Source organism: Amphibalanus amphitrite, unplaced genomic scaffold (assembly GCF_019059575.1).
Source record: "Amphibalanus amphitrite isolate SeventyFive unplaced genomic scaffold, NRLGWU_Aamphi_draft 000595F_arrow, whole genome shotgun sequence".
NCBI lineage: Eukaryota > Metazoa > Arthropoda > Thecostraca > Balanomorpha > Balanidae > Amphibalanus > Amphibalanus amphitrite.
The window spans coordinates 398856-426534 of NW_024882089.1; the positions used below are offsets into that span (position 1 = coordinate 398856).

The window sequence follows — 27679 nt, forward strand, 5'->3', positions numbered from 1 at the left end:
CGTGACAGGGCCGTATAAAGTAGACGCTTGGAATTTAAATTGAGAATAATTGCAATTGAGGCCTAGTATGTGTGTGTTTTGACATACGATTGCATTTTCAGCTGAAAATATAGAGCGAAGATGAGTGAAGACACCGTGAATTCAAAGTATGTACCTATTTGGTAATATTACTAAGTGCTCGAGCGAGGAACATATTGAATATAATTAGATAAATAAAAGAAGTTGACCTTTTCCTCGACATCAAAAATGTAAAAAGCCGAATAATATATTTTAAAAAAACGGTGAGCTTTCGGCCACTGGCCTTTATCAAACCAACGTGATAACAATGTTAAAAGACGATCCTGTGAATAATCTGGCTGCCATTTTTCAAAAACCGAAGATCGTGATATTTTAGAAAAGGCGCTACTCATAAGGGCAAACTATTTGATCGATCGATTGTCTACATAGTGTCCGATGTACGTAACATACATAATATACAATTGTACACGTAGCTGTCAAACACACATCGTATGGAAGGTATGTACACTAACGCCGATGTACATCACACACATAGCAAAATAATATACACATACACATATTAATCGATTGAGTTGAAAAGGCTACACGCTCACAAGATACACATGATACAGGCGCTTACATGATTGGCCACGACGAAAGATTTGAGTTTATGTGCGGGCGGTTTGCTTTTATAAGTAGGGATTCTGCGATTTTTCTGTCCGGGTGGTCTTTGGAGCGATAAAGGACGCGAACCTGAAGAGGAAGGGATGATTTGTTTAGCGGCGCGCCGGGGTGGTGCTCACGGAAGTGGTCTCCCATCGGGGTCCCTTCGGATGCGCTCAAGGCGTCTCGTAAATGTTCGTTAAATCTTAGTCGAACAGGTCGTTTTGTCTCGCCAATATATGTGCCGTCGTCACCCTTTCCTTCACACAACTTACAATTTAGCCTGTAGACGACGTTCTTCTGTGTACAATCACCTGAAAAATCTGATTTACACATGTTGCATCGTGGGCCTCCAGGGCAGATAGGTTTAGATAGTGATGATCTAACCAGTTTGTTTCGTAGCTTTTGGGGGTTCCTCCATGCTATCCTGACAGCTAAGCCAGATTTCCTAACTTTACTTTGAATTTTGCATAGCAGTTCTTCATCTATGTACGGTAAACATAAGAAGCCATCTTCGCCCTTGTCTCGACTAACTTTACCCATCCTGGATCTGGACCCTTGCTGTTTGACCTCCCACAAGAGCCTTCTAAGAACTTTCTCTGGGTACCCATTTTGAACCAACAATGTCCAAATCTTGTCTATACTCGCCCTCTCTTTAGCACTGCTCGAAGAGTTCCTGATCGCTCGCCGAAACTGACTACGGACTATGTTTTGTTTAGTAGACTTCGGGTGGGCTGATTTATAGTGCAGGATGATCCCTGAGTTCGTAGGTTTTATGTAAAGACTAAAGTTCGGTTTCAATCTTCGTAACCTGGCCCTGGGTCACTACTGTCACTAAGGTATCTAGGAAGGCCACACCCGACTTTGTACCGGAATGCTCCATGGTAAAGCGGAGTGTCGGATGAAGCGAGTTTAAATGCGACAGAAAATCTACTAAAGCCTGCTCTCCATGGGTCCACACGCCTGCGTAATCGTCAATGTACCGAACCAAAAAGGACGGTTTCTGATCCAGGTTTTCTAACGCTTTGCGCTCAAAACGATCCAGAAAGAGAATGGCTATGGGAGGGGCACATGGATTGCCCATAGCGATCCCTAGTGTTTGTCGGTAAAATTTATCATCAAACCTAAATACGTTCTTGGTGAGACAATGCTGAAGGAGATGTTTAATATCATCCTGGGAGAGACCGAAGGTATCCACCTCATCCTGGTGAGCCTCTAACTTCTCCATCACCGCATCGATATCACGATCTTCGGTTTTTGAAAAATGGCAGCCAGATTATTCACAGGATCGTCTTTTAACATTGTTATCACGTTGGTTTGATAAAGGCCAGTGGCCGAAAGCTCACCGTTTTTTTAAAATATATTATTCGGCTTTTTACATTTTTGATGTCGAGGAAAAGGTCAACTTCTTTTATTTATCTAATTATGTACCTATTTGTTGAATGCCGACTGGGGCACCAGTTTGGTTAGCATTTCAGTTGGGCAAACTAGGCGGCGGGAATCAAAATATGGAGGCATCAAAATATTGATTCTAGTGGGCGGAGCTTTGACCATATATGGGCATAGAATCAATATTTTGATTCAATTTGGGACATTCTCACCTTCAGACGACCCGTTACGGCGGAAATAACCCCCATGACGGCGAGATTTTTTGACAAGTCAATACAAAAAACTTCCCCGCTTCAATTTTTCGCTGCATGGCTATCAGCCGTTTGTCGCGCGTACCTTTACGAATGGCATAAAGATTTCGCCGCCATAATTAAACAAAAACGTGATGTTAAAACTTGCTCTGTTTATCATTAACGACGAGCCTTTGCAATTTTTTCATAATTTTGTCTCAAAGAAAATAAAAAATGCGTTATGTAGTTGTATAATTCATTTATAAGAAATATTCTTTTTCTTTGTACTGTAGTTGTATAATTCATTTATAAGAAATATTCTTTTTCTTTGTATCTAGCCACGATTTCCGGTTCCCGCCATTTCGTGCCGGCGTCGTGGGTGTTCGGATGGAACGTAGTGCTCCCGGTTTTATTTTTTTAAAGCGACCTTTTCTGAAGTGTAAGTAACAATGGATCATATTTTAAGATACTTTGAAGTGTGTTTTTCAATTTCAGGCATGTGATCTTAACGTTTCTTACCGAAAACTTGTTTTAAGAGATGGTTTTAGGAACATGGCGCGGTAGCGACGTCAGCGGCGCGGTACGCCTTCTCACTCTTCTATTGTCTTTTTAAGCTATATTTTTTTTGAAAATGATGTCTTAGGTGTAGTATTTCAGTGAAATATGATGTCCTTTAAAAGTTACGGTATAAATTAGTTACAAGAAGCCTAGTGTGTTGTCTCACATGATAGAATTGTTGGGTGGACTATTGGGTGGACTCATGAAATTGGGGCAGTGCATGTCCAGTATTTTACATAATTTGGATGTTTTAGCCTCTGCTTGTGTCTCACTCACCCAATTGCTGCTACAACTTTAACTTGTAGCATTTAAATTTTTTAAGGGCAACTAGGTTATCGACTTGTTCCAAGTTAAGATTGATAGGTTGAGGTCGTAGTGCATGTTCGTGTTTGCCTTATCTAAATAGTAGGTATGTAAGCTTGGCTTGTAATTGCTTCGCCCATTTTTGCTACATATTTAATGATGCTTATTTTAAGTGTAACAAAAGCAAGTTGCTGAATGGTGTAAGCCATATTTACGTTATGCGTGATCTTCCAGAAAATTATGTGTCTAATGTACGTCAGTCCAGGGAATGCTGGATAGTTAATGTTCAGGATTGTCCATGCCAAAGTTAATTTTAGAGGCCAGTTTTATCAACACAAATAGCTGCCTGCTGGAATTTTTTGCCTAAAGACTGCTTCACATATGGAGCATTAACATGATGGGCACGTAAACGGATAGGGCTGTACCGTTCATGCTCTGTATGTGAAGTAACTTTTAGACAAAAAAAATCCAGCAACCACCTATTTTTCTGTTGGTACAACTGGCCTCAGATCTACTTTTTTGGCAGAATTTATATAACTGCATGAGATGACAGTTGTTGGCGCAACTGGTGGCGTTCATTGGAAATTTAAGTGACATTAAGTATTTAATTTTTTATTGAATATATTCTAAAATTAATAGTTGCTGAACAAGTAGAATAATAACACATATAGTTTCCTAATTTATTGCCCACAAATGTCCTAATTATTGTGTTCTGTTGTTTGCTGCAGGTCAACCAACCAAGGATCAAACACTGGTCGTTGCGGGGATCGGCTTCAGAGGGTCAAGGATGGCGTCTTGAATCGCTGTTCAGTCGACAGGCAACTGTATGACAACGCCATCCCTGTCAACCAGAGCGTCGACCGAAGTAGGGCGGCGTTGCGCGGACCTGGCCGCACCCGACCAACCGGTGGAGTACCTGACTCGGGCTGGGCGGAGACTACCTACATCACGACCTTTTGAACTTTGATCTCGTGGCGAGAAACAATATGACGTAAGGAAGTGTGTATGTGGCTGGCGGGGCCGAGGGTGAAATGCGCCACGTGTTTATCCTGCCGGATGACGACAGCGTCACCAACCTGTCAAAGAACGAGCTGGTGCAGCGCGTGATGACTGCTATCTCGTCCCTAGAACCGGAGTAGAAAAACGTGCGCATAGCCCAAATGAAGCGAACCAAAACACAGACAGGACTGATAGCTTTTCGGTCGAGAATGTTCTGAAGATGCTCATCAGTAGACCAATTGGTGACCCTTTTCGGTGGTAATATGGGATCTTGTGGTGTTCCAAAGCGACCTGCTTTGGGTGTGGACATAAGTGGCTCAACCTGACAGGATTGATGTTTTAGGTAGCCGTGCTAATCATAAACCCTATATTGAGTGTATCTGTACAAATTTTGTTTATATTTATTTCATTTATTTGATTCGAAACCGAAAATTCCTCTTTGTAATTAGGCAACATCGAGACGTTGAGGTCATTCTCCAGACGTTTATTTGTTTTTCTTACCTGTCCACGGTATGTCTTATTGGTTAGGTCTCAGTTTCAAATATTATTAACTGCATGTTTTGCAAATACGTAGCCATATTGAATAAGAGACGTGTCCTAAAAGTGAGTATTGCTTTGCATGGGATGTGAGCATCAACGACAGGGCTTTGTGATGGCAAAAGTGTGGAAATTGCAGGGATCGTTGTGAAATGTGTTATGAATATCATCGTTTTATTTGCGACTGCAAATACATCCGTGTATATTCTCATTCAAATTGTGCAATTTGTGCAACGGGCTTGAGTATATTGTTTGGCGAAATATCTCTTACTGTACTCCACAGAAATGGGACGGGATACAGATGCGTAGAAACACATTCATGAACACGTGAAAGACGATAAGTTAACTTTTTTACTCTATCAATGCTACAAAGCAGGGATGTGGAGCCGTGAAAATGTCAGACGGCTTCGGCTCCGGAGGGGAAAATCGGCTCCAGCTCCGGCTCCGGCTCCGAGTAAAATGGTCGGGCTTCGGTTCCGGCTCCGACTCAGTACAACCCCTATACAAAGGTCAGCACGGCTCCCTTCACGCATTCCCTCGAAGGCTTGCAGCTTTGAGCAGGGAGCCAGGGTGAGTGCTGAAAATCCCTGGTCTACCGTGGGAATAAGGTCTAGAAAAAAATTACACGATCCTGTGCTGATAATATCTTCATGAATTTATTGAATTTGCATTATTTGCACACAAGAAACATTCCATAAATCAATTTGAAGAGTGAAGTACGTCTGCAGAAAGTCAGTTCGCAGAATCAATATATTGATAAACCAGCTGATTTCAGAATCAAAATAATGATTAGCCAGCTGTTTGCGGAATCAAAATATTGATTCTCGCCGGGATTAGCCGCCGTGATGAATCAATATCTTGATTATCTTCAAGACGCTTTCCTAAACTAACCAAAGAGGTTAGGGCTATTGTTTCGTGCCTGGCGGGTAGCTTCAACGTTGTTCTTCATTTTGTGAAGAAACTATGTTGAAATTATAGCCGGTTGCTGAAGAATTGACGTTTCTGTGATGGTCTGCACGTATGCCCATATATGGTCAAAGCTCCGCCCACCAGAATCAATATTTTGATGCCTCCATATTTTGATTCCCGCCGCCTAGTTTGCCCAACTGATTTAGCAGGGGCACCAGTTTGGTTGGTGGTCGGGTGCTGATAATAATATTTATAATAACAATAATCTTTAAATTTTATCAGTTTCAAATTAAAAGCATTGCAGCTAATGTGCACTTAATAATTTGTTTAGCATGTTACCAATTTCATTTTGAGTTTACTGGAGGAACGTGGGTACCTGATAGGAGCTAGAAAAGTCCTAAAGGTCATGAGCTCGATGAGAACGGTTCCCTACAGGCCAAGTGGCCTCTGAATTCTGATCAAATTAAGGTAAGGTAAGGTATTTTTATCCTGATCTCAATCTGGGAGATATGGGTAATGGTCAGGCAGGCGTAGCACGAGCTGCCATATGCGACACCATAGGACAGGTTGTACCGACTCAGACACCGACACCATATGGTCGGTGTACTAGACTGGAAAAAATGCACGTTATGCCGAATATGTCCGGTGTAGTAGCGGCATTGCGCCAAAAATTTCAGCGCACGTCTGGCGTAGCTTCGCACGCACCGAATTCAGGGCGTGGCGGCGGCTAAATTTTGCGACGCAGGGCGGCCGCAAAATTTTTTGGCGAAAGACAGTCACCAAACTTAGTTGGCACGCTGGTCACTCTAGCAGCAAATCTGGAGCAATTTCGGGACTAGACGTCCCCGCCCCCGGTCATCGCATGCTTGAACTGACTAGCTTCCCGTTCCCTGAGTGTTCAGCGGAGGAGTGACCACCTATGTGAAGCCTCAACCCTCGGAGTGGAGATAGGTAGGTATGGTCGTCACGCGCCATGTCCGGGAGCTGTCGCGACGGAGGACAGCCGCTGCCCACCCGCACCCGGACCCCACGCCTGGCCACGACTCCCTGGCGCGCTGGGGGTCGGTGACGCTGTCCCAGCTGAGGACCGGCACATCACCGCTGACCCGCGACACGCTCTACAAGATTGGCCTGGCAGCCAACGACGAATGCCCCGCGTGCGGGGAGCCCGACAGCGTGACGCACCTTCTGACCGATTGTCCGGCCTATGAGGCGGCCCGCCGCCGCCGCTGGGGTGTCGACCCTCGCCTGGTCGACGTCCTCGGCGGCCCGGCGGCGAGGGTCGTCGACTTCATCGAGGGTGTCGGGCGGACCGAGCCGCCGCTCGACCCGCCTGCGCCGCCGCCCCCCTGAGCGGGCTGGCGGCGGGATGCAGGAGAAGAAGAAGAAGGTAGGTATGGAAGACCTTGTTGAACGTCGCCGAGCGTCGTTAAGTAGGTAGTAGTGCAGTGGGTCCCTGCCCACTGCGGTATCGAGGGGAATGAGAGCGCGGATGACCTGGCGAAACAATCGGCCGCCCTGCCCTCAACGCCCGCTCCTGGCCAGGGCGGTTAATTGTGCGGCCTCGCATCAATGGCGCGACAACTGGTGCGAGTCACTATTCAAGCCACTCCTCGGGAGCACGCCGCCGCTCCCTATCCCCGGAGAGGACCGAGAGGACGCCGTTTCGGTGCACCGGCAGATGGGGGCGGGCCACTGAAGCCGCTAGGTCCAGTACGTGCACCGAATCGGCTGTCTCCACTCCGCGGCGTGCCAGCAGTGCCCAGACAAGCGGTGCCTCGCGACGGTTCTGCGCCGTGTGCCGAGAAGAGGCTGATGTCCTGGAGCACGTGCTGCTCCACTGCCCGGCTCTCGCTGGCACCTGCCAGTCTCAAACACACCGCTCCGCCGATTTTTGTGGCCCCGGGACTTAGACCCCGCCCGCGGCCCTGGCCCTATTTCACGGCATTACGCTACAGTGTGCTAGTCGCTAAGCATATTGAGGTATTGGTGTTGCCAATACCACGGCGAACATCAATTCCATTACATGGATTCCATGGACATTTCCACAAAAAAAAAAACATAGAACCATCAATTAATTCAGACGCTCAACCCATGAACGCTCTGTCTGGTTGATTTACCCTTCGTTGGTAATGCTTCATGTAGAATTGGCATAATTTTGGCACAAAAAGACACCCAACTTTCAGCGCAAATCATGCAAAAGTTTCAGCGCAAAATCGCTTGCGCCGAATTTCGGCGCATGAGGGTCTCACGGTCGTCCGGCGTAGTGTGTGGGTGTGTTCCAATCTGGTTTGGGTGTTTTGTGCTGACCTTGAGCATGACAAAATGTTGTGGTTTTGTGGCATGAGAAGGGATAACACCTTATGTAAGTTCGAAAGTTTTTGAGTTTGTTTAAACTGCACCGTTAAATGCAGTTCAACCATATAACCTAATCTCATACCTCATGACAAGCCTACCACAGTCCACACTCACAGGCCACAGCCTACCAGAGCAATCCAGGATGTTTCCTTCCAGAGCAGCCCAGGATAGAAGTAATTCTAACCTAACCTAACACCAGTAAAACGCCTCTTGGGCGAAGAACGAGCGAGCGAGATAGCCCTGCACGTGCGGAAGGGCGAGAGGGTGCTTCCAACGGGCTTGCGCAAAGCACCCTTCTAACCGGTCGCTAGCGGTGTGCCAAATTTGAACGCAATCGGCCCAGCCGTTCCTGAGATCTGGAAGCGGCATTCTGCACGTGCGCACGTGCAACGGGGTCCAAAATGACTTTTGCACGGCACCCTACTAACCGGTCCCCAACCCTGTACCAAATTTGAGCGCAATCGGCCCAGCCGTTCTCGAGATCTGGAAACGCCCCCTGCACGTGCGCACGTGCAGTAGCACCCTAACCGCAACACATAGGAATGCATTGCCTGGTGGGTGCCTACCTGTGTGCCAAGTTTCAGCGAAATCGCCCCAGTAATTACCGAGTTACTGAAATGGGAACAAATTTGGCACCTCTTATTGTTGTATTTTGCACGTGCACTGCGGGTGACCCACATGCATCGAGAGTACCCTATTTTGGGTAGAAGGGATGCTGCTACCCTACAAAAATTACCGCAAGTCAATCGCCCAAGCGGCTGCTGAGATATGAGCCTCTCAAAATCACTACTTTTGCAAAACAGCTTGAACACCCTTGACTTTTCACGTGGCACGTGCCACGACGGTCATTGAGATGTATCAAAAGTAGTCAATTACGGGGTAGAAGGGATGGGGCTACCCATCAAAAAAGACCGCAGGCCAATCGGTCCAGCAGTTGCTGAGATATAAGCCTCTCAAAAGCGTTACAGGCCGGGCCGGGCCGGGCCGGGCCGCTCATACTGAGATTTTTCCGTTATATTGAAAAGACTCACTTCGCTCGCTGCGCTCGCTCGCTCGTAATAACCTAACCTAGGATATTCGCCAACCAGAACTACCTAAGATGTATGCCGACCAGTCAAAAACCATAGTTAAAGGGACCCTCCCACCTTCAAAAAAGTTAATGAATTGGCATAAAAGTGATGTCGCTCGGTTCAGAAAGAGCGAAAACGAATATCTACCAAATTTCATCGAAAAATATTCTCCGGTTTTCAAGATATTAGACTTTTACTTTTGTTTACTTTTTGGGATCTCCGCTGTTCCTAGCGACTTTATTTGAAAGTGCGGCATTTGTTGCGCGCAAAGCAGCATATACCACCGCGTGCTACAAAACGTTTTAGTCAAACTTAATGAAGGACGTTCGAAAGCCTGATGACGTCATCAGATTCCCGTAATGGAATCTGATCGTAATGGAATCAGATTCCCGATAGGGACCACGCTGGTCCCACCCTGCAAGTAAAGGGAAGAAATTTCTTGAACACCATAAAGCTGCGGGGGTTGCGACCAGGATAAATGGTGGTTTCTGAGCCTGGCCGCAAACTTGGCTATCTCAACTCAAAACTAATGTTAAGGTGGGAGGGTCCCTTTAAAACATAAAATCAGTCAAAAACTGCATCAAAGTTACTATGTACCTATTTCAATTTTCAAATAGGTACGGCTCTCGCGAGATTAAGCGGTAGGTTTTGCACTTTTACATTTCCGGTTATATCTCAGTAACTTATCGATCTACGACGAAGCTATTTTACACGATCATGGCCGGCTTGTTACCTTGTTAGTCGATGGCATCTTCAACCTTAAAAGCTTAAGACGACGAAGATGTAGCCTGAAGTACACTAAATTTTCTAGGTGCAAAACCTACCGCTAAAACCCGCGAGACCTGTACTTTGGTCACCAGTGATGACATCAATGTGTCTGAGCTTTGTGGGTAATCTCACGCAAATGCTATATGCAAAATGTGTATGGGCCCCAACAATATACCAAACTTTGAGCATGTACAACAGGAAGCTGTTGGTGATGCCTGCTCCACCATAATGGCCAACTTATTCAAGGGTATATGGAGAGTAAAAAAACATCACTGCTTTTTTGCTCCCTGTCAATGAAGCATTGAAGTAGGTACAAAAATTTTTCTTCATTCTGGTTCCTAGTATGTGGTTCTAAATGATTTGTGATCTGTGTATGGTGTCACAACACTTCATTCCTGTCTTTTAATTTGAAACTGATGAACATTTACTGGATTTCAGTGGTCCCAGAATGCCCACGACATTCTACGGGATTAACCTGAGACAGGCTGAGGGTCTCCAAAGGCCTGATGGTAAGTTCTGGCCATTCACTGCCACCTATAATGGGAGTGTGAAACCCCTACTGAATTTCATCATGGCAGTCTGTCAAAGAATATAATACCTATGCCCTTAACTGGGTAAATGGAATGTTCATGTAATTAAAGGCTGCTGTACCCCTTTCAGAGGTTGCCAACTTGTTTTTACGCTAGCCAGACACATTTACTTTATAGCCTGTAACTTGTAGTTGTATTCAAGATTGTGCGGTTTGATAGCTGCTCAGGTTCATGAGCACAGTGCTCAGGAGTAAAACTATTTCTATATCCCACGATGCCAGCCGGGCACATTCACAAACGAATATTTCTGTGGACGGATATTTGCTGACGAACTGTATGCTGACATTTGTGTGCAAGCGAGCATTTCCGAATGCTAATAACTACGGACGAAGTTTGGCGAAATACAACTGTCGCTATGGAGGATCTGTGACTCGAGTTTTCTGACTCGATCTGCTTTGTTTTGCAGGTGTTCCTCTGTACTGCACCTCCATCCAGGAGGTGCAGGCCGTCATGAAGGCGAACAAGACGGCCCGCTTCAAGTCGTTCAGCAGCCAGGCGGAGGCGGAGGCGTTCAGTCGGCTGGCGGCGGACCCCGGCGAGGGAGCCGCCCCGCCGGCCGCACCCTCCCCGTCCGCCGCCGCCGCGGCCACCGGCGCCGGCGGGGAGAAACCTTCACCGTACAAAAATCCCTCCAGACCGGACTTTCAGGTCAGTATCGGACTCGGTGACTTTTATGCTAAAAGAGACTGAATTAACTGGATTTCGCCGATAGTACTACTCAGCGTGGTGGCTAGGTACGGGGGCTAATGTGTATGCAAAGCATTCAGTTGGGTCGGCCCCTAGCATAATGGTACGGCTTTTGCTATATACAGTTTACTGAACCTGTTTTGATAATGTAGACAAAGCATTTGCTTTTTATTTGTTTGTTATGTTAACTGCTGCGCTAGCTTGAAGCCTGAAACATACGATCACTCTTAGTCGCGCTGTTTGACGGTTATCTTGTCTTACGACGATAAAAATGCTTTCTCAGCTGTCTTTTGATATCTGATGACATTTGATTGATCATGAATGTTGAACTACTGGACTGTGATTGTTTATGACGACATCCACGTTCTCCTGAACTCCTCCCGGTCTCTCATGTCAGGAGTTCCGCAAGCTGGTCGAATCCGGCGACGAGCGCGGCGTGGTGGCGGCGGTGGCGCGCAACCCGCGCTACCTGATCAGCAGCGGCGACACGCCGGCCCTGCTGCGTGAAGGGCCGCGCCACAATTCCCTTCATCTGGCAGCACTGCGCGGACGGGACGCCGTGTGTAGGACGCTGCTGGAGCTGGTGGGCGACCCGCGGCTCTTTCAGAGACTGTACCCCGATGATGCGCCCGAGGTGAGTGCTGGGGGATGCGGTGTCAGAGGCTGTACTGAGGACGGGGATGAGGTTGACAACTCACCAAGGAGAGTAGCTATGGCAGGGTTTAGTTGAATTTGGAGACCATTTTGCGATTAAACCATGTGTCTGCGTGGGACAGCGTGAGTAATTAAAATATTGTGTATATGTCTAGACGTGCTGAACCTCGCGCACATGCCTTTTATTGCTGCCGCCCTTCGCCGGCCTCTCCCTCCTTCTCCCTTCCCATGCGCAGCTGAAATATCTGATTCCGTCAGGCGAGTTGTTTTCCACCTGATCAACACCGGCTCACGTTTTCCTTCTCCTGACTGATGACTGGCTCCCCCACGAGAGCACCTCTTCCCTCGGCCGTCTGACTTTCCCCCGTCCCCTGTAACATCTCTCACTCTCCCTCTGACTCACTCCCCACCAAATCACTGACTCCCCTACTGAGTCACTGACTCCCCACCGAGTCACTGACTCAACTACTGAGTCACTGACTCCCCTACTGAGTCACTGACTCCCCTACTGAGTCACTGACTCCCACCGAGTCACTGACTGTAATTAACCCGCGCCCGGCTGGGGGTCCTGGATTTCCACGCCCTGCTGGGGGGGGGGGGTGTTTGAACACCCCCTTGTAACTCGGCTCCTGGGCCACGTAGCGATACGCGGAAGGCGGCGTTCGAAAGAGCGTAAAAAATAATGACGAAATCACTTCGGTCAATTTTTTGGTCAGGTCACCAGAAGTCATTGAAGGCAAAATTTCGCCGATTTCCAGGTCAAATGTCGAAAATTTCCAAGAAGCCAACGCATAACTCGAGAACCAATAAAGCTACAGCGCCGCGGAAAAGCGCATTCGATAGCCCTATTAAAGCCCTTTCTGAGTAATTTCCTCAGATTTGACCAAACGTCAACGGTTTTGCCTGCAGGGGGCAAAAAACTGCAAAAATAGCCGATTTTTTTCGGAAACAGTTTTTCTGCAATAACTTTTGACCCAAGCTTTGTACGAGCTTACTTTTACCGGCATTGTGTTCCTCTCGTCAAGACGCATCGATTGAACTATAAGTTGACCTTGAAAGGTCAACTTGAAAATTTGACCTCAGGTCAAGGTCATGACCTGACCGGAAAGGGTCATGTTGCATATCAGTCGATCCGTATCGTCGAGCTGAACACATCTAAGGCGTTTTCATCGCTCTAGCATGCCTCTATCAAAAGTTATTTGCGAAAAACTGTTAGATACCATTCGTGACCTAAGATGACCTCAGGGCATAAACAAGGGTCACGGACACCATTTTCATGTTCAGTGTGTCTAAACCACTTGTAATTCGGTGTTTGGGAGTGTTTATAATGTCTTTTGTCCAAAAGAGGCGCATTTCAACTTTCTCCCATTGACTTATAATGGGGAGGTCGCAAAATTGACCTGACCTTAGGTCATCGATATCAAAATTCTGAGATATACATTTTGTACATGCTATTGCTCTTAGCAATCGCTGAAAGTTTCAAAGCGATCGGTCACTCGGTGTAGCTATGACAGACATTGAAACTTTTTATGAGGTGAGGTCACTTCAAGTGACCTGGTGACCTGACCTTGAATGACCTTGGTCTGAAATTTTCACAACATGTGTAGAATTGATGTATGATAAGGTGCACCAAAAAGGCGGCGCTCCGCGCCGCCGTTTTTGAGATATTCGCGAAAAACCACAAGGGGGGTGCTCAAACACCCCCCCCCCCCAGCAGGGCGCGGGTTAAAGTAAACCAGTATAACGCCTTATGGGCGACTAACGGAACGAGCGAGAGAGGAGCCTTGCACGTGCGAAATTTCGAGGGGGTACCTCCAGCTGACTTGTGCACGGCACCCTACTAACCAGTCTAGCGATGTGCCAAATTTGAGCACAATCGGCCCAGCCGTTCTCGAGATCTGGAATCGGCACCCTGCACGTGCGCACGTGCAAAATGGGTCCCAACTAACTTTTGCACGGCACCCTACTAACCGGCCCCTAACCATGTGCCAAATTTGAGCGCCATCGGTCCAGCCGTTCTCGAGATCTGGAATCGACCCCTGCACGTGCGCACGTGCAGCAGCACCCCAACTCTGGCACATGGATATGCATTGCCTAGTGGGTGCCTACCTACATGCCAACTTTCAGCGCAATCGGCCAAGTAGTTACCGAGATATTGCAACAATTACAAAAGTGACACCTCTTCGTTTTGCACGTGGCACGTGCATAAGGGGTCAGCCACATGCATCGGCAATAGTCCAATACTTGGTAGAAGGAATGAAGCTACCCTACAAAAATTACCGCGTGTAAATCGGTCAAGTGGTTGCTGAGATATAAGCCTCGCAAAAGCGTGACCACGAAAAAAGCGGCCGGCCGCTCATACTCAGAAAATATTTCCGTTAATCTAAGGAAAGACTACGCTCGCTTCGCTCGCTCCGTAAAAATTTCCCTGACTCCCCTACTGAGTCACTGACTCCTTCCCCTGACCCCTTCCCGCCTGGGTTCACCAGGTGGCGGCCGGCCGGTCCGAGTACATGCTGGACCTGTACCTCAACATGCCGACCAAGGGGACGTTCGAGACACCATTGCACCTGGCCGCCAAACAGGGTCACCTGGAGACGGTCCGCGCGCTGGTGCAGCACCCCGCCTGCAAGCGCGACCTCACCAACAAGTTTGGAGAGACGCCCGAGCAGGCGAGTCAGACGAGAGGCGACAGGTGGTGGGGGAGTCAACGTAGACAGCTAAACCGATCCCCGACCAGTAGATTCTGCTCTGGGGAAGACGCAGGCTACACGGGGAAAATGTTGACTTTCCATGCTCGGCATTCTTCCTTTTAATTAGGTACGACTATATGAAATGGTTCACAAATTATTGGTTTGTTGTTTTTAGAAAAAGATTTTTATTGTGAAAAAAATATTCACCCATGCTTTAGCAATTAATGAAACGATGCAACTATTCATCTCAGATCCGAAGCAAGAACGTTTCGCTTGGCATCTGCTTAAGCATGCATAGCACCTAACCTACATAGCTACATAGCTTGAAAAGAAAATATAACAGCAGGTCATTCTTGAACCCGCTGAACACATCCGAGCGTGCTAGAGCAATTATATGAGATTGAGGCAGACAGCAACAAGCTGTTAGAGATGTTGAAGAGCACCTAGACAATACAAAATTGAAACTGCTATTGATTAGAAAACAGATCTTACTTTGAAATAAAATAGCAAGCTGGTGCGTAATGAAAATAATAAGCTTCGCAGTGTCCTTACACATGAAAATTTGCATGCTGCTGGCAAACCGCCCGGCCAATGCCACCTCTTGCTAAACTACCAAAATAAAAGAACCGCCCTGACAGTTTACAGCCACCTCTGTCGCCATCCCAGCCTCCCCCGTTCACACCCACTTCTGGTCACTTTTGTCACCGCGGCGAGCCCCGCCCTGCCCTCCACCGGAGCCTCCCGGTGTCGCGCCTCCGACCGCCGCCGGCTGGGTGAGCTCATCGCCACCCGACTGCACGCCACTGTAGACCACGCCGGCGACATTGGCCTGGCGCAGCTGCCAGTAGTAGGACAGCACCACCAGCCAGCTGTACCAGGAAGCCGCGCAGACGATCGTCACAGCCACAGACGAGACGCCGAGCACTGCCGAGGCGATCTCCGCGCCACTGATGTAGCGAAACACGATGGCCGATATGAACATGGCCAGGTTTCCGACGGTGATGAGACCGAACAGGATGCCCCTGAAGATCAACCAGGAGAGTAGGTAGGGTCGGCCCGACCGCGGCCGTGTCGCCGAGACGTGCACGCCGTACATGAGCAGAATGTCGAACAGAAGCTGGATGGCAACGAAGACAGTCAGCGGTGCCAGCGCCTCCACACCGGGTAAGTAGTCGCGATAATAGGAAGTTCTGTACGAGTTGAAATTCGCCCTCTCCGCGTCCGCCCAGCCCCAGCCGGAGAGGACGGATAGCGTCTCCAGCAGGCTCAGCACCAGGTAGACAGTGGCCACGGCGAGCGCGCCGTGTCGCAGGCTGCAGCAGCAGCAGCCTCGCAGCAGCGACGCCATCGTACCTGGGAGACTCTTCGACGGAGGCGGCTGCACACTCCGGCGGGCGTCTGTGGCCCCTCGGCCGGCCGGGTGGTCGTCGGGCCGCGGTCAGTCCGCTTCAGCTGTTAGCGGGAGTTCTCCACTGTCCAGTGGCTGTTCGGAGTGGTGCGAGACCACCCCAGATCACCAGAGATATCTTCAGAGGTCCACCAGCGCGGCGCTCCTCCGGACCGTGCCGACACACTGTTCGCTGCCGGGGTCGGACGGGCCGGCCCGGCCCGGCCTGGTTTGGATAGCTGGGGCATTCCACGATAGATCGTACCACTTTTTCCAATTTGACACCCTCATCTCTCGGAATTTGACGAGAATTGGTCTCAGGGGTAATCAGGGGCTCTGAATCCACCTGTAACAATTTCAGGCTTATCAGATAAGTATTTTTTGAGTTATGGTGTATAACATTTTTTGGATCTTGCTTTGCAGCGCTAAGTTTGGCGGGCTGTAACTCTAAGACGGATTATTCAAATGCCAAATGTTATATAACATTGAACTTGCAATGAAACAGAGATTAATATGTATTTTTGAAATTTCGAAAAATACGCTGTTTTTGATATATGACATATCGAGTTTTCTTTCATTTGTATTTTTTGGACTTTGGGACCAAATTTTTTTGAATTTTTATTTCTTTGAAAAAATATTTGACTCATTGTTAAGAAGTATGCAAAAAATTAGGAAGGTGTTCTTTCTATAAATGTATTTATTTTACGTCACGATAACGGTTTCGAATAGTGATTTCGGGAGGGGAGCTTACAAATGGCGTGGTAAAGCTGCCTAGTGACATCACGGGTTACTGAAATTTCAATTCAAGTCTGAGTCATCTGAAAAAAGTGAAAAGAGGGTTCATTCAACCCTCTTTCCTATAAGCGCGAGGGTGAAAAAGGCTGTTTGGTTCTGACATTGTTTTGGACGCCAATGACCATAGCTGTCCGAGATAAAAGCTACAGGACGCATACATGGTGTCCTCCAGAGGTCTCACAACTTGTATATCTGGGAATTTTTCAAGGTTACATGAGGTCAGGTCGGTCACGTGACATCACTGTTATAAATCAATGGGGAAATATAAAAACTGTTATTTTGGCGCCGAGAATGATCTAAAACTATCCCACGTACATGGTGTCGTGATTTCATGCACTCCTTGCAAAGTCCAATGCTTTACTTTTGCATTGTTAACCTTGCGTGACGTCATTTATGACGTCACTAGGGGCGTACGAGTTTTTCGTCAATAACTCCCGATCAAATGGAGCTAGAGAGTCGGGAAAGCCACCAATGGACTCGGGAAGACCTTCCGAATCGAATGATATGCCATATGATACCCTTTGCCCAGCTTCGTGACCTGAGGGGCTCTGACCTGACCTTGACCCGAGGTCAACTACTTAAGTTGACCTCACCCTAGCAAAAAGTATACCATTCGATGCACCTGAACTAGGCGAACACAATGATGCCAAAATCGCGGCTCTGCGGCCATTTTTTGCGAAGTTATTTACTAAAAACCGAACCCGTAACTTCAGTCACGTGACCTGACCTCAGACGCTACCGGTTAACCTGAGACCTTAAAATCGGGTATCAATCGCTGCGACTTGTAACGGCACACACGCTCGTTTTTTCCGCGAGGCTCTAGCTCTATTAGAAGCGAAACGGCGTGCTGGGGTCGTATCAACCCCTCCGAAACCCATTTTGTTTGCGGGAAAATGAGGAACTTATAGAAAGAACACCTTTCTAATTTTTTGCATGTCGATTTGCAATGACATGAAGAATATTTTAAAAAAATAAAAATGTGAAAAATTTTGGTTCCAAAAGACATTAGAGGCAAATGAAAAAAGATTAAGGTTTTTGCTCAACAATGAAATTTTTTCTTTGAAATTTTTAAATAGTAATATTAATTTTTGATTCATCGCAAGCTTAGTGTTGTTTACTTTTTGTTGGTTGCTTAACCCGTTCTTGAGTTATAGGCCATCAAACTCACCGTTACATACCGAAGTTAAAAAAATGTAATGCAATATAACTCAAAAAGTTTTGATCTGAGAAGTCTGATATTTTGCCAGGCGTCTTTGGGGCCTATGATTACCCCTAGGACCGATTTTCATTAAAATCTGAGAGATGAGGGTGACGGGCCTGGTACGATCTATCGTGGAATGCCCCAGCTGCTGAGTGCTGAGCACAGCGTCTCCCCAAGGGGGGAAGGGTGCAGCCGCACCACGTGCCACGGGCGACTCCAGTGAGTGCAAACCGGAAGGCGAGCTGCTCACTGCCCTATCATGGCAGATGCATACTATTAAGTCCCATTCAAAGAACATTTAACGTCGAAACGGTGAGCAATAAGAAAGCAGCATTACTCGCTACAATAAATTCAGTCTGAGAAAGTTTGGTGACGAAAGCTAACGTGTAGCTAGCGAGCGCTTTGATGTTAGTTACATAGCCCATGCAATGGACGCCACAGCTCAAGGCCAAAGCCAGCACGGAACCAAAGTCCATGGCTGGCTGCTGCCTGGGGCGCGGCTGGGTGGGGCGCGGTCGGAGTGGGGGGGGGGGGGGGCGCGGTCGGAAGTGGGGGGAGGGGGACGCTATCACTGCGTCGGGCGTCGGGCGCCGGGCGCCGGTCTGTAGCTACAGTCAACACGGCTGGTGCAGGCCGCAGGGGGCCGTCTCAGGGGTGCACCCTCTCCGCGCAGCTCATGTTTGGGGTGGGTGGAAATTATCCGAGCTGTGCGTGGACTTCGCCCTGGGATGTAGGAGCTGTTTTCTGGTGGTAGCGCCATCGGCTGACACATTGAGTTACTATGTGGGTCAAATGGCTCATGGGTGTCCAATATTGGCGTTGAAGTATGCATCATTTGCTGTCTCGTCATTATTCAGGGTAATCAAATCAAGGAGGCAGATCTATTTTAACTCGCGCCCCGCTGAGGGTCTTGGATTTTCACGCCCTGCTGGGGGGAGGGGGGGGGTCATTGAACACCCCCCTTCTAACTTGGCTCCTGGGCCACATAGCGAAAGAGCGTCGAAAATAATGGCGAAATTACCTCGGTCAGTTCAAAGGCTAGGTCACCAGAAGTCATTGAAGGCCAAATTTCGCCGATTTTCAGGTCGAATGTCGACAATTTTCGAGAACCTGACGCACAACCCGGGAACCAGTAAAGATACAGCGCCGCGGAGAAGCGCATATTTTGATAGCCGTATTAACTCTTTTTCTGAGTGTTTCTATCAGATTTGCCCTAACGTCAACGGTTTTGCCTGCGGGGGCAGAAACTGCCAAAATGACGATTTTTTCTGCAACAACTTTTGACTCGAGCCTTACACGAGCTTGCTTTTACCGGCATCGTATTCCTCTCGTCAAGACGCATCGAATGAACTGTAATTTGATCTAGAAAGGTCAACTTAAAACTTTAACCTCAGGCTCAAGCCTCAAGGTCATGAGCGGCTGACGGGAAAGGGTCATGTTAGGTACATATCAGTCGATCCGTAACGTCTAGCCGAACACATCTAAGGCGTTTTCATCGCTCTACCATGCCTCTATCAAAAGTTATTCGCGAAAAACTGTTAGCACGTGGCCTGCTATGACCTCAGGGGCATAAACAGGGGTCATCATGGGTGCCATTTTCATGTTCAGTGTTTCATAGTTACTTGTTATTCAGGGTTTGAGAGTGTTTAGAATGACTCCCGCCCAAAAGAGGCGCCCTTCAGTTTTCTCCCATTTATTTATAATTGGGAGGTCGCAAAATTGATGTGACCATAGGTCACCGATGGCAGAATTCCGAGATATACCTACATTTTGTAGTTTGTACATGCTGTTGCTCTTATCAAAAGCTGAAAGTTTCCAAGCGTTCGGCCATTCGGTGTAGCTATGGCAGACATTGAAACTTTTTATGAGGAGAGGTCACTTCAAGTGACCTGGTGACCTGACCATGAATGACTTAGCAATTTTGTTTTTCTCCAGGTCACATAAGGTCAAATAACCAGCTCAACTTAACCCTCGCCCGCACATGCCATTTTCCCATCCTAGAACGCACATGGGGGGGGGGGGTTGCCACCCCCCGCGCCATTTCGTTTCTGTTGGAGATAGAGCTTAGCGGTAAGACCTAAAAAGATTCTTTGCGAAGAGACGAATCCAATGCTACCCAGTTTTACCTTCTCAGGTCAGTCATTGACCTTCCAGGTCAGGTCAAACTAAAAAATATTGCTGTTTTGAGTCACCGTTTGATATCAAGTGCGCTGCTCATCATATACCGATGACGATGCCGTTTTCTGGTGCCAAGCCAGCTAGAACCTCTTTGTCACACTACCCGACCAGGTTTTTGCTGCTGAGGTCATTTCAAGTCAAGTTAGGTCAAGGTCAATGATATGTGTTTGTATGTCTGTGTGTGTCTGTGTGTATACTGATGTGTGCACCGATTGTTTATGTGTCTATATTACATGAAATCATGACCTGAGAAGCTTTTACCAAAAATGCAGTCAAAAAAACTCACAAAAAGTAAATTCCGCTTGCCTAAAACGCAATTATCTTAGATGACCTAGGTTGACCTTGACCCTGACCTTGACATCTGTACATCGTCGAACAACATGTTCCATGATAGGTGGGAGGTAAGACTGGCAAAAAAGGCCGAAATCAAGGTGTCAAAAGCTCACAAGGCCCATGCCAACGCAAGATGTTGAGAATTGGCCATTTGGGTCATGACATGACCTGAAAAACAAGGTCATATCTCCGAAACCGAAAACCACAGAAGCTTGAAATTTTCAGTGGACATCAAGAAAGGATAGAGGAGCAGCTATACGAAAAATCAGCCTTCTATATAGCTCTAAAAATGTTGAGTGCAGAGCAGAAAGACTACCTGGGGGGGGGGTGGCACCCCCCCCCCCCCCCATGTGCGGGCGAGGGTTAATAAGAGACCGAGACTGAGTTTCCAAAGCTATCGCGTATTGAAAGTTATCGCATTTGCACTAAATGGATGCTTGCCTCTGCGGTTTTTCTGGTCCAGACTTCGCCGAGGTCTGCGTTCATGAGTAGCAGGCTGGACGTTTTTGGTGGTATGTGCATTGGCACTGTATGTTTAACTGTACAGTCTGTCTTAAAAGTACCGCGCAAAGTAACGGTGGATCCATCAAGCCTGACCGAGGAAGGGTCTGCTATAATTTGAAACTCACCGAACCAATTGACCTGGGGAATGGACGAGGATGTCAATTGCTTCGGTGACTCAAATTTAGCAGGCCCTTCCTCGGTCAAGATCCACCGGTACTTTGCGCGGTACTTTTAAGACAGACTGTGCACCTGACAAAACATATGGCGACACTGCTTCTTCCGACACCCTGCTTCTGGAAGTCTCCCTGAAAATCATCTGTTGACGGCGTCTTCTTTTCACCCGCTCAGCCACTGAGACTGACACATTACCCAACAATGACCAACAATGCCCTCTCGCTGACCCCCCCCCCCCCCTCCGTGCCCCAGGTGGCCTGTCAGCAGTACTCGGGACCAGACAAGGACGGACTGCGGCGGCAGATGGGCTTCCTGCTGCAGGAGCCCTTCTATGTACAGGTACAGTGACACGAAATGTGTCTGTCGGGCTGTGACATGAAAATTGGTATAAAAAATGTCTTGCAAGTATCTTAGTTCTTATAACAAAATTCATTCAGGGACAGAAATATTATGTCTGACGATGAGCGTGGCCTGCTGGTGGTTACTGGTTTCCCTTTCAACTTTTTTCCGTAGTTGTTCGCCATAATTTCTCCAATTTACGGTAACTTTCCTTAATTGACCGCCAAAACACTGCGAAGCAACCTCCACAACCTTTTGACGTGCCCTTCTTCCACTGCTTCTTTCCTTCTTCGACGACCGTATTTCCACTGCTGGGCGCCGATAACCACTGTAGTCCGGGCGCCCAAAAACCCCAATTCATCATCATCATCATCACTCTTTCCACTACTCGAACACATCCTCCCAGTCAGAGGCTGAGTCTCGTTTCCCTCCCCCTCTCTCTTTTCGTCCAGGTGCTGGCTGAGGCGGACGGCTCGGGTGCGCCGGTGCTGGCTCCGCCGTGTTCGCCACATCAGCAGCGACAGAGGGGTAGCAGCGCGCCGGGGACGCCCGGCACACCGCAGTCGCCGCTACTGGTGAGAAACAGGGGGGGGGGGGTCCGACAGAGGGGTAACAGTGCGCCGGGGACGCCCAGTACACCGCAGTCGCCGCTACTGGTGAGAAACTGTGTATAGGGGGGGGGGGGGGGATAAGGAAAGAGAGGGAGGGAAGGCAGCGACAGAGGAGTAACCACGCCCGGGAACCCCGGGTTCGCCGTTAGCCTCGAAACACTTACGCTGCACTATTAGCGCTACAAGTACGGCAACTGCACTACCGATATTATTAACACTGAAATTTGAAGCCGATAAAACTGCATTTTTCAGTTTAGGTAAATCAGGAGAAATGTCCCCACGTCTTTTGGCAACACGTGGGAGCAATGAATGCCTCACTCGCGTCTTACTGGCGTATATCCATAACATCAGTTACAAGGAGGGGGGGGGGGGATATTCTGAGCCCAGTCCAATATAAATCTAGTTTGTAAAAAACATCCCAATATTTTAATGTTTTCTATTCTATTTTCATGTTCAAATCCATAGCAGCTTTTTTTGGAAAAGTATAAAGGGTGCGCATGATGTTCCGTAGATTATGCAATTCAACCTATGCGTAGTGACGCACTGTACTCGACTTTCGTTGTGATTTGTGAACATGGGCAGTGTTTACTGTACCGCTGTCAGGTAGAGAATTGGTTAGAGGCTATAGGATAGAGGTAAAAACTCTCAGATAAAGAGGACATAGCAAAGATGCAGCGTTCTTCACCATAAAACACCGTCTATTCACGTGTAGTCAGCGCGCCCTAAAGCCCCAATAAACAAACAAACAAAATTGTCTATTCGCTGTAACAGTGAACGGAGGACAGTTTCCCACGCCACGTGGTGTTGGGCAGTAGGCACCGCCCCGGCCCGCCGCTGCGCTCCGACTTCGGAGACTGCAACGCCTGACACCTTCGATACGGACAAACTCCCAAGCGTCTGCGTGACATTAAGATGTTATTACGAGCGAGCGAAGCGACCGAAGTCTTCCGTAGAATCGCTTACATTTCTGAGTATGAGCGTGGTCACTCTTTTGCGAAGCTAATATCTCCACACTGAGCCGATTTACATGCGGTAATTTGTTTGTAGGGTAGCTTCATTCCTTCTACCAAGTATTTGACTATTCCCGATGCATGTGGGTGACCCCTTATGCACGTGCCACGTGCAACTCGAAGAAATCTCAGTTTTGTAACAATTGCAATATATCGGTAATTACTGGGCCGATTGCGCTGAAACTTGGCATGTAGGTAGGGCCCCACCAGGCAATGCATTCCCATGTGTCACTGTTGAGTGTTGGGGTGCTGCTGCACGTGCGCACGTGCATAGGTCGCTCCCAGATCTAAAAAAAGACTGAACCGATTGCGCTTAAATTTGGTACACGGTTAGGGACCGGTTAGTGGGGTGCCGTGCAAAAGTCAGTTGGGACCCATTTTGCACGTGCGCACGTGCAGGGTGCCGCTTCCAGATCTCGAGAATGGGTGGGCCGATTGTGCTCAAATTTGGCACATCGCTGGGGACCGGTTAGCAGGGTGCCGGCTGCCGGGCTTAAGTCAGTTGAAAATACCCCCTCCCAGTTCCGCACGTGCAGGGCTCACCCTCTCGCTCGCTCGTTTGTCGCCCCAAAAGGCGTGGTACTGGTGTTATGAGGCTGAAATTTTTCTGGTAATGTTTTCTCACCAATACGGATAATCTGCGGGGTTTTGCATTATAATATGAAAACCTTTGATTTTTTAACTCATCCTAACGTACATACTCGTACATACAAGCATACATACATACATACATACATACATACACAAACCTCACTAATCGGTAGCACTGGCACATCACTTTTAGTGATCTTACCATCCTTCGGTCACTCAGCTCTCACCGAGATGCTCCAAGACCGCCACAAAACCTCAACGAGTGTCGTAAGATGTGTAAACGCCAGATAAATGCAACGTGGTTTTGACATGTTTCGGCCCACCGTGTCATTGACGCTCACAAGAAAAATAGCTACCTCGGGTATACCTTCGCAAACAGCAGAATCATGACAGGAGCTACCAAATGCCGTCAATAGGAAATTTATAGTTATGAGGTTTGCACCAGGCTCCGGCTGGGGCCGGGACAGTGCAGATAGAGCGTCCGGCCGCTGCCGCCGGGGCCGCCAAGGTGACCCCTGTCCGTCTGAACCAACAAACGCCCTTCCCTGCGGCCCGATGCTGCGAGACGTCAGCACACGTTTGATATCAAAGTAAGCACGGCCACAACTGTGCTCGTTTTGTTTGGTGGGCACGACCGTTCGGTTCCAGATCATTCAGGGGAGAGGGGATGGGGAGACATTGGGCTGGCGGACCACCGACGGTGCGTCGCAGTGGCGGGGACCACCCGGTGGGACAGACCACCCACCCACTCAAACGGCCAGTCCGGGGGGCATATACCCCTAGTGGAGTACCCGAAACGGCCGGTTATCGAGTGGCGTGGCCGTGCACACAAACAGTGTGAGCTGTGAACAGGAAAGATGGACAGGTGCTGACGATAGGGAGTGTGGGAATGAAGCAGAGATAACGCTGTTGGAGTCTTTTCCATATTTCATAACCCATTCGATCTGCTTCCCATGTATGACCTCTTCCTTTGATAATTCTCAAGGCATGAGGTAACGTGATGATGGAGCCCAACTCAAGTGACTTCCATAAAAAGATAAAAAATGAATTCGAGATTAACCCTCGCACTTATGGGGAGGGAAGGGGTGGAACGGCGCGGTAAGTAATGTGCACTCTCTGATGTCGTGCTTACGCCTTGGTTTTCACTCAGATTCAAACGGTTTGCGAGTTTACAAAACCCATATTCCAATGCTCGTGCGTCGTGTTTTCGACTCTGATTCTGCTGATCTGTGTTACACTAGTTTTGATTTAGTATGGTCATCAATTATCTTTTCGTGTTGCCTTCCGTTCAGTCTGTTGTATTCAAAGGTTTTGTCGATTCTGCTCGAGTTCGTGACCGAGGAATATTTCAAGACTGAAACGGAGTCAATGTAGAGATGCCGCCAGCTTTCCTCAATTGACAACGGCACCCACTGTACACAAAAACGGGCTAATGAATGTTGCTAGCATGAGCAGCAATGACATCCCTGCAACAGAGTGGTCAGGAGCCAATGTCAATGTTTATCGCTGAGTCTGTCGGTCACGGGACCGGGCCGCGTCACCGGATGTGGCGCCTCTGGCAGAGGTCAGCCGCACCGAGCTCTGCAGACGTCCTGCCAGCTCCGAGCCGTCAGTCCGAGGGCGGCAGCCGAGGACGGTGGATCACATACTGTCTCAGTGTCCGTGTCACCATGTCGGCCCTCAGCAGCCGGCTGGCGACGCTCCTGACTTTGGCCGTGCTCATCGTGACGGCCGGCTGTGACGGTGGCCAGTCCATCCCCCTGGATGAATACGTACATCAGTTGGTGCGTGATGAGCTACAGTCCATCGTCAGCACGCTGCAGTCAGGAACGGAACGTCTGGAGAACAGGCTGGAGTCTAAGATGGAGGCTCTGGAGCGCAGAATGGAGGAGCTGACCGGCCGACTGGACGGCCAGCAGACTCAGCTGGACGAGGTCATCACACAGCTGAACAGCCGAAAATCTCAGCAGGACGAGACGACAGTCACAGTGAACGACCACACAGAACGACTGAGTGATATCGTCATCAACATGGAAAAACACGTGAGTGAAATGCGGAAATTGGCTACGAGGCTCGACAGCCAGCAGTCACAACTGAACGAGCAAAAATCACAAAAGGAGGAAACTGCAGCCACAGTGAATAACGTCACAGCGCAACTGGATACCATCGTTACACAGCAAGGAGATCATCTCAACCAGACGTCTCAACTGGCTACAAGGATCAACAGCCAGCAATCACAACTGAGCGAGCTCAACACCCAGCTGAACGAACAAAAAACGACTCAGCGTGAAGTTTCAGTCAGAATGGATAACCTGACCTCCCAGGTTGACATTCTAGGATCCAAGCTGACCGGAGCCATCAACAACACATCATCCCAACAGGAGCGTATTGATGACCTCGCTGCTATGGTAAACCATCTTTACCTTCCCCGTGACTGCAGCGACCTGCCTGACGACTCCCCGTCTGGAGTCTACCTCCTTCGGCCCAGTGGTAACATCAGACAACCACCCGTCGAGGCCTACTGCGACATGGCCACTGCCGGAGGGAACTGGACGGTGATACAACGACGAGACGATATCAAGCCCCACCAGGACTTCTACCTGGGATGGACCGACTACAAGGAGGGCTTTGGTAATGTTACCAAAGAATTCTGGTGGGGCTTAGAACACGTTTATCAGCTGACGTCATCAGACCGACAGTTCGAACTCCGTATTGACCTGGAAGCGTTTGACGGTAATAGATCATACGCTACATACCAACAGTTCCGTATCTCCTCTGAGCTGGATGGGTACAGACTGAGCTATACCGACTACTCGGGACCTGCCGGGGATGGTCTGGTGGATAGCGTCAATGCGAAGTTCTCTACCCGTGACCGTGAACAGGACGGCGACTCTTACATCCACTGTGCACAGTCCTATCAGGGACCCTGGTGGTACGGACGGGCGTGCTGGGGGAGCAGCCTGAACGGACGGTACCGGGACGGCGGTGAATGGGACCGCACTGGAATATGGTGGGAGATGTGGAGGTTAGGGGAGTTACTGAAGAAAACAGATATGAAGATCAGACCAACGTACTAACCTACACACTGAGGACATCACAGTGGTGTAGATACACCGGTGACACGTGTACCGAGCCGCTGCACACTGGTCGGAAACGCCCTCACGAGAGGCCACGGGCGATTCCGGAGTTTCGGATTATTTTTTATATAGATCGATTTGAAATTGATCAAATTATTATACTTAGGCCAAAAAACTAATCCGGGTGACCAAAAATAACTGTAATCAGCCCTCGAAGATGGGGTATCCCAGAACTCGGAAACTGACGCGGAGCAAGAGGTTTCTTGAGCCGGATATTCAGAGTATTATTGCTGATAGACACCAAATTGAAATCCCACATATTATGCATCAAAATGTTCGTTATGAAGTTGCCGACTGGTCAGTGCAAAAATTTTGGTATACCTTTTCCCTAACTAGGATGTACTATAGCTTTTTTATGAAGGCTCTCCTACAGTGATTCTGGAATATAACTGCAAAGTTTAGGTAAGGAAACAACAGGTAGTCCCATCTAGTTCCACTCTGATTTTTTGTGAGATGAAGTAGGATTTAAATTTACACCAGGGCAACATAAAAGCTAACTGCGCATATTTGCGCAAAATTTGCAGGAGCCGCTCTTCCTACCCAACTACCGCCCGCCCCGCTCCAGTTTTGGCTCGGCCGCCGCGCCCGGCTTACGCTGACCTGTGTGGCCTGCACGCATCCATGCGTAGTTGACTGGTCATTAAAAACAGATGCGCTCGAGTTTATGAATTTTGTGAAAAGCGCGTTTTATGTATGCATTTATGTATGTATTGACATCAAAAGCCTTCCACATATTGCGTGGCGATTACGGCTTGCATTTAGAGAGCCTTGCTATTGACAACCATCACTCGGCTGAAGAAAGTGGAAATTGAAACCTTCGTGAATATAAGACGCTGCAAATATAGGGCACCTGTCACTGACGTCGGGTTACCTTGGGCCGTCTTTTTACATTAAATCACAATTCCGGTATTTAACCCTGGCCGGACCGATTGGTTTTCTATATGACCGGGGAGGGTTGGTACAACTCCCTCGCCGTTTCGCCTCTAATTGAGCTAGAGCCTCGCGGAAAAAACA

General features: G+C 48.4%; 1 protein-coding gene and 1 long non-coding RNA gene across 2 annotated transcripts; both read left to right on the plus strand.

Moving 5' to 3' along the window:
• Positions 1–25570, plus strand: LOC122394509 (ankyrin repeat and LEM domain-containing protein 2-like; the record flags this gene model as incomplete). The annotated part of the gene is made up of 9 exons (XM_043391418.1): positions 1–19; positions 102–146; positions 10220–10290; positions 10778–11019; positions 11456–11692; positions 14202–14384; positions 21230–21316; positions 21769–21891; positions 25091–25570. Coding segments are annotated over exons 2-9 (1449 nt in total), but the record flags the coding sequence as incomplete, so codon positions are not given.
• On the plus strand, positions 2668–4285 carry LOC122394506. The gene is made up of 2 exons (XR_006258879.1): positions 2668–2718; positions 3869–4285. It is a non-coding gene; the product is annotated as an uncharacterized LOC122394506 (long non-coding RNA).
• Positions 25571–27679: the final 2109 nt, after the last annotated feature.